Below are 7,722 nucleotides of genomic sequence, written 5' to 3' on the forward strand. Positions count from 1 at the left end.
AAATTCAGGAGAATGAAGCTAAAGGGATACGAAAATAAACTTGTAATATTACAAAAAAGAAATACTACGAATACAAAGTATATTCAGAGATTAAAGTCCCTCTGATACTGTTTAAGTGACTGAGTAACTGCAGATTTGCCACATTAAAGATGGCGGACGCTCTGACGCATCGCAGCATAGGCAGAACCAGCCCAATGACGCGTCTACTCTTATATTATGTCTATGGCTTCGACCATACTAATCGAAAATATGTTAAAAAAATAGCTAAAACTTAAAATTGTTTCACAACGGAAGTCGTTAAAGACAAATGTGTATTTTAATACAACATAGCTTTTAGCTATGACAAAAAGTTTTATTGGAAACGGAACAAAATTAATGTAGTCTCTTTATATTTCAGATTTTTACATACCAGGACGCTATAAAAACAATCTGATCTTTGGTTTACTGAAATCTAGCCTAAAGTGTACAAAAGCACCACTAGGTTTCTACATCATTATGAAATTAGAGAGTAAAAAAAAAAAAACATCCACCTTGTTTTGCAGCTTCCATAGGAAATGCACTACAATAATTGATCAGCAGCAACTGTGACTGCCTCTATAGAAACAGGAGTTTCTGAAATTTGCAGAGAAAAAATATCTAAAAATTAAAAACATGGAACTAAACCGAGGGTCTTCACAGCAATGGATGTCCAAGGAAGATTTCCCAGGGTCGGAACATGTGATGCTCTGAAGAACGACAGACAAAAACAAACAGGAATCCTTAAAAGAACTGAGGAGAAAACTGAGCTGAATTTTTTGTTTTATTTTTTGTAAATGTTTATAAAATGAAGTAGAGCTCAAAACCGTGTGTGATTTTATACTGCTAAGATTTGATTCAAATTGTTTTAGAAAATTAAATGACCTGATAATCTTTATTCAGTCCTGTCATGTAACGCCTTGGGCTGAAAGCTGATGAACTTTCTTATTGTGACAATAAATTAAAACAAAAATCAGCAAACAAGTCAGAGAAAAGTCCCAAATGTATTTGCACACAAGATATTCCACAATGTTGCTTACTTACATATTTACAAGGAATACTTTACAGTCTGCTGTGCAAGAAAAAAAAAAAAACTTTATACAAACCATCTGAAAAGCTGTTTAAAGTTACATTAAATTATTAAAAGAAAATGAAAACACAAACTAAAGATTTGCATTAATGAGACTACAACACCAACTAGAGTTAGGTTAACATTTCAGGCTTTTCTCGCCCATGGCTGAGGTGTTAGTAAAGACTGTATTGCTCGGGTTCAGTTTCTGAAAAGCAGCAACCAAACCTCTAACCTCTGAATAAAACCAGAAAATTGTTCTGAAGATGCAAAAATAAATCGAAAAAACAGAACAAAGATCTTGAGTCCATGTCGGAAAGATTTCTGTCCCCACTTGTACGATAATATAGCATTGGGAATAATGTGGGTGCGTGAAACTCTACGACTGCTCTTCTTTAGACAGCGCCTGCGGACGACAAACACTACTTTAGAAAAACAACAGATGAACCGAATCTTTTCTGCATCTTGCTCTGAAATCACCTCACCTGTTTCAGGAACTGCTGGCCAAAATAATTTGTGGCCATGTTTTTTAGGCTGGTCTTTCCTCCCACTTTACACCGCACATATCCATACAGATTGGCTCCTTGCAACGTCAAACCCATGATCACGACAGGCTGAAAAGGAACAGAACTCTGTCACACGTGGTCTCAGTGGTAAAATTCACAAAAAAAAAGAAAAAAGTCTTAAAGAAAAAGAAATGTAATTAGTACAACTTGATATTCTGCAAATCGTACGTTTACATACACTCAACATGGACAGTAGTCAATTCTGGGCTTGTAATGATTTATGTGAACTGGGCTTTTTCTGATTGGAAGGACAATACGACTTCGATGAGTTTAAAAAGCTAGACTGTTGTACGCAAGTATCAACTCCATGCTTTTCCTGCAAGCTACACAGGTTTGATTGAGGCCATGGATGTATAAAATCTAGCACCAGGCAAGCAGACTGTTTCTACGAACGTTTGTGAAAGAATGGGACGCTCTCAGGAGCTCAGTGAATTCCAGCACTGTTCTGTGATAGGATGCCACCTGTGCGACAAGTCCAGTCGTGAAATTTCCCCGCTCCTAAATATTTCACAGTCAACTGTCAGTGGTTTGATAAGGTATAAACTCTGATTAAAAAGTGTGATCCGTAGTACAAAACCGACTAATTCAAATTAGCTCTACCACTTTATAAAAGTAGGAGCGCTGGTCAAATATCCAGCCAGAAGAATTTCAGGACCCATTTCATGGTTGAGCTGCAACTTGCTAAGGGATATTTATCCAAAAATTACTGGGAGATGTATGTACAAATACATCTCTGAAAACGCAAACACTGTGCAAAAGTTCTCTTTTTTTTAAGTCATTGTTTCAGAAAGTGAAACTAACATAATATAGATTGATTACACATGTAGTGAAATACTTGTAATTTTGAAGAGCATAACTTACAAAAAATCTAAAATCCACTCAGAATTTTGAGTTTTCTGTTTTTGAAATTGCAGTCGTATAATAAAAAAAAAACAAAAAAAACATTTGCAGATGATGAATAAATGTGAACTTCTGTATCTGCTCCGTAAAGCATCTTACCATCCATTTAATCCGGAATGAGAACAGTGTGCTAAAGGCGAAGATGCCCCAGACAACGGGGCAAGCTATCAGTCCGAGCCAGAAGATTCGGGACTCCGAGTCCGATGTTTGCTGCTTCCCAGTACCCTGAAGGAAACAGGATATTCTCACAGTTACAACATCTGTGAATAGCATAAGGGTCGCTGACAGTAAACAGATGCATTTATTAAACTCATACAGCCCCAGAGGTCAGCATCGGGTGACGTTCAAGGCCAGCATGTGATCTAGATAAATGATGGCGACCAGAAACAGCAGGAAGCAGAGAAACCTCCTACCTTCCGCGACTCAAACACCCAGCGGCTCTGTCCGTCGTCGTCCACCTGGTTCCACCACCGCAGACCAACCAACAACCTCCCCGTGATGTTCTGGAAACCAACATTTCGCACACAAACACTTTAACACAGTGGAAGAGAAAATCCAGTGCTCTGTTGGTGCGCCCTGACAGCTGTATTCATTTTAAAGCCAATACTCTTCACGTAAATTCGCTCTTTCTTGGAAATCTCCAGAAAAGCAAACCTATCACAATGGCCTTGTATCATGATCCAACTGATTACTGAGATGTAATCAACCACAAACGTTGAGGATTTATCCACCTTATTCCTCATATTTTAGTTCTACCATTGGGAATAGAAGAAATTAAATTATCCCAGCTGACGTTTTGGGTTGAAATAGGACAAATTCTGGTGTAATTATGAGAACACGTCACCCGACTTGCCTGCTGGCGGTGGTCAGAGGGCCCGGTGGTGCCGATGTGTGGCAGCCTCGTCTCTGTCAGCCTGCCCCTGGGCAGCTGTGGCTCCTAACATAGCTCACCACCGTCAGGGTGTGAATGTGAGCGCGAATGGGTGGATGACTGACTGTAGTGTGAAGTGCTTTGGTGCTGTCTGACTTTATAAAGCGCTATACAAGCACAAGCCATTTACCGTTTTAAGGAGGTTCAGCTTTTGTGAATGTTTTACAGATAAGCTGCATGCGTGGCTGTAACAGTGGAATGCAGACGTTATTAAAACTGTGCTAATCCTACTAGTTCAAGTCAAAACACCTGCTGGGAGACAGACCTGTGATATTGGAGAGAATTAGAAACCTTAACCCATCTTAGGCATGTCCTGCTTTATTCTGCTTAAGAGAACATCCATAAACGCCACAAGTCTGAACTGCTAATTTTATTTCCTGTTGGGATTTAACAAAGTACTAATGAATTGAAGAGAAGCCGTCAGATTGATGGACGGCGGCAAAACTGCTTTTGTTCGGTTCTACAGAGAAATCAACCGAGACTTCACAAATTACTGTGGTTTGACCACAGCTCTTCCTTCACAGCCTCTGAGCAAAGTGAACAAAAATCAGTTTGGAGGTTCAGCTTCTGCTCCTGACGTCCAGTCCATACAGAGGCGAGTTTTGTCACAGTAACAGAGACTTTTATTTAGCAACTCCGGACAAAGGCACAACCCTGATAGGGTAGAAAATGCCCACCTTTACAGTCCAGAAGTCACATGAGAGCAGCAGGATGATTGTGACCATGGAGGCGATGAAACTGCCGCTGATGAACTCACAGAGCAGATAGACGATCGTGGCGCTGACTCGGAAGAAGAGGTGGAAGAAGGACGCCACTGGATGCCTGCCGCAGAATTACACCAGTTAGTGCCTCATAGTGTCGACTCACTGCGGCCATCATTACTGCTAGTTACAGCGGCGGGTCATTGGGCTGCTTTGCTTGGAAATATTTGAACATCAATTTAAGAGATGGTTTAAAACTATTTTATTTCCCAGCTCAATAATGTTACATTAAAGATCAAATCATCAAAAACAGATCGAAATTAGTGGTATTTAAACCTTTTTTGATCAGAAGTTATAATTTTCCCTTTTAAAACATTTGCCTGTCTCATAGACTGCATCATATGGGGGCGAAGTTCTGTTTCAACACATATTCTACTAAACAAACAAACAAAGATATGGAAACTACAGCTCATGAGCTCCCTACTCCATTAAATTGAAATATCTGCTGTGAAACCAGCAGCAGGTCCTTACTGGAGCTGCACAAAATGCTGAATGGCGGCTATAATAGGAACATCAGTTTGTGCAAAGTCGCAGCAGAAAAGGGAACGCTGGAATGTAAGATCTGGTTGCTCTTGATATTCTGCAAGCAAATTACTAATTGGGCCGACAGGATGAACTTTCACTGCCTTGGGTGTCTACAGCTGATGCATCGCAATGAAGGGTAGAACATGTTGGTTTACCTGCAACTGAAGTTAAATATTTTTTTGTCTAATTTCTGGCAGCTCTAATGCGATCAATGCAAATGACTCAAATGTTTTGCTGCAGACATTACCGAGCTGCTGCAGCAAGAGCCTCAGACTTACTACACATTTAAAAGCCTATTTAAGAACCATGTTTCCTTCTCCAAGTCAAATATGTATAAAACTTGAAAGCGCAAACCAGATGTACAGGTTTAAAAAAACCTGTACGGTTATCTGTCTTCTCTTAGTCGAGGCAGATAACCGTTCACATTGAGCCTGGTTCTGTTGGAGGTTTTCCTCTCCACTGTCGCTTCATGCATGCTCAGTATGCTGCAAAGCCATCAACAATGCAGACGACTGTCCACTGTGGCTCTACACTTTTTCAAACAAGTCACATCAGAAAAGTATTTGCTTAGTACACACAGACTCGAACAGAAAGCTAATCCCGCCAGGACTCTGTAAACTTACTTGACAACCTTCTTTGATATTTTCCCTGCATCCTCCTCGGCATCAAACAGAGACACTTCTTCATCATGTGTATCCTGGGGGATCAACAAAGGAAGAGGCTTTACCCTCAGAGACACAGAGTAACCCCCACCCCACAAAGAAAAACATACTAGATCTGTCCACACGGACCGATCAGAGGTCAACAAGAGTTTGAGTGAAAGTCTCTTGAAGCTGTATCTTTAACAGATTCATAGACTATTAGCTTGAACATTCTGCTGTCTTTTACAGCTTCTAAAAACTGGGCTTTGTGTGGAAACGGAGCCCAGCAACCAATAGATATGTGTGTCATCTAATTCAATGCAAAGAGCTTAAGAGTTATTTTCTGTAACTAAAACAAGCAGAGATGCAACATATTTTATATTTTAGAATGTTATATCATCGTGTCTTTTAATGAGGCAAAAAAAAAAAAAAAACACACCACTTAAGTCTTTCCAAAATATTAAAAACATACATACTGGAAATTGGTACAAGCAAATCCCATATTTTTTAGATCCTGTATAATAGTCAATAAAATAGCTTTAATTAGCTCAAGACAGAACTGTACAGAGAGTGGCTGAAAAGTAGCTAAAGCCCAAAAGAGATCCGGAAAACTACCGATCAAAACCACTTTTAAAGATCACAGGATGTTGGACAGTTTGAAAGATGGAAGCTGGAGGTGACCCAAGATGTATACAAGGACTGCCTCAATGTTCTAAACTGGCCCTACGAAGCATTTTAATAAAAGCACGACGTGTCCGTTTCTTGACGTAACTTTCTATTTTTGGATCAATGTTTATAATGTTACGGCGTTTAAATGCAGTCAACACTTTGATTAAACCTAATAAAATCAGAGAACAAAGACACCTTAGTGCACACGTTGTTGTCCGTGCAGTACAGAAGATTGTTTTTGTTTTTCTGTAGGCAGAAAATTGTGGTGGAGCTAACGTTAGCCACCCTTAGCTGAGATCCAAACACTATTAGTTTTAAGGCGACGTCATCAAATATAAACTTCAAAAATATTATAAAGCATGTAGACAGCAATTCAAGGATTTAAGGCAAAATACAAGCACCTTTTGGTTTCAGGTAAAATCTGTCGTAACCTCATCTAACATTTAGCAACTAGATTTAGAATGCTAACAGCATTAGCACGACAGCTATTCGCCTTCATTGGAAATAATAATTAAAAAAAGGTTTTCATGATTCGTTTTCTTTACAACACAATAGAAGCAGCATTAACTGTGTCAATCGTCTTCTTTTTAACAAAACAACTGAATATCTGCGACTTACTCCTGTTAGCATGGTGAAGATATAGCAGGCTCTTCCTGGTTACATGCTCTGTGACACGTCAAATTACGTTGCACCTTGATCACGTGACCAACGCCATCTACGTCAGCATGGTGGCTTTGTTTTTTTTTTTTGTTTGTTTGTTTGTTTGTTTTTTGTAATATATTCAAGATTCAAGATTATTTATGGTTACCACATGTTACTGTGGTGGAAATTCTTTTCTGGACATACTCCAGCTTAGAGTGCACGCTAAAATCAACAAACAATAAACAAGTGTACAGCTTTTTTTTTCCACATTAGAGAGTGCAAAGATAGATATAAGATGAAAAGTTTGTGTCAGAGTCTGAGGGATTTGATACCAGTCCCTTCACAAGTGATATGAGCCAAGTTACATAGATTAGTCCGTCCTTCATGAATCACAAGTAATGAGGTAATAAGATGCTTTTGTGCAATGCTTTTGAGGCTACATTTACAGAAATGTGCATTTCCTGTGTGCACATACACTCACAGGCCACTTTATTAGGTACACTTTGCTTGTACCAGGTTGGACCCCGTTTTGCCTGTAGAACTGCCTTAATCCTTTGTGGCACAGATTCAACAAGGCACTGGAAACTTTCCTCAGAGAGTTTGGTGGTTTACAAATGCCATTAAATGTATTAGAGTTCCTTGATCTAAACCGCCCACAATTGTCTAAATTATACAGGACATTGTCTAAACTAGATCATTCAATATTTCTTCCTATTATGAAATGGGAAGAAGATTTATCAGTCAACTTTGAACAAAACTCCTAGTCTCAGATATGTTTAAGAATTTAAAATTTACAACTGATACAATACAAAATCCTTCATAGCATGCACTATGCAGGTCAAAGATTATTCAGGATGGGTTTTGCACTATCTAATCTAATATCTGCTTACGGTGCATAGGCAATACTCCTGACAATTATATTCATGCACTGTGGTTATGTACGCCTGTTCAGAGGTTCTGGGGCCAGATATGGAGACTTGTGCCAAGTGTCTGCTGTAATATT

General features: G+C 39.1%; 1 protein-coding gene across 1 annotated transcript; it reads right to left on the minus strand.

Annotated features, from left to right (window-relative positions):
* Positions 1–1,000: 1,000 nt before the first annotated feature.
* On the minus strand, positions 1,001–6,809 carry tvp23b (trans-golgi network vesicle protein 23 homolog B (S. cerevisiae)). The gene is made up of 7 exons (XM_012862835.3): positions 6,696–6,809; positions 5,391–5,464; positions 4,159–4,303; positions 2,964–3,053; positions 2,650–2,775; positions 1,570–1,698; positions 1,001–1,490 (listed from the first exon to the last, which is right to left on the minus strand). Exons 1-7 carry the CDS (start codon positions 6,705–6,707, stop codon positions 1,464–1,466), a joined length of 603 nt encoding a protein of 200 aa, XP_012718289.2. The 5' UTR covers positions 6,708–6,809; the 3' UTR covers positions 1,001–1,463.
* Positions 6,810–7,722: the final 913 nt, after the last annotated feature.

The sequence above is a fragment of the Fundulus heteroclitus genome, chromosome 10 (genome assembly GCF_011125445.2).
Source record: "Fundulus heteroclitus isolate FHET01 chromosome 10, MU-UCD_Fhet_4.1, whole genome shotgun sequence".
In the NCBI taxonomy this organism is placed as follows: Eukaryota; Metazoa; Chordata; class Actinopteri; order Cyprinodontiformes; family Fundulidae; genus Fundulus; species Fundulus heteroclitus.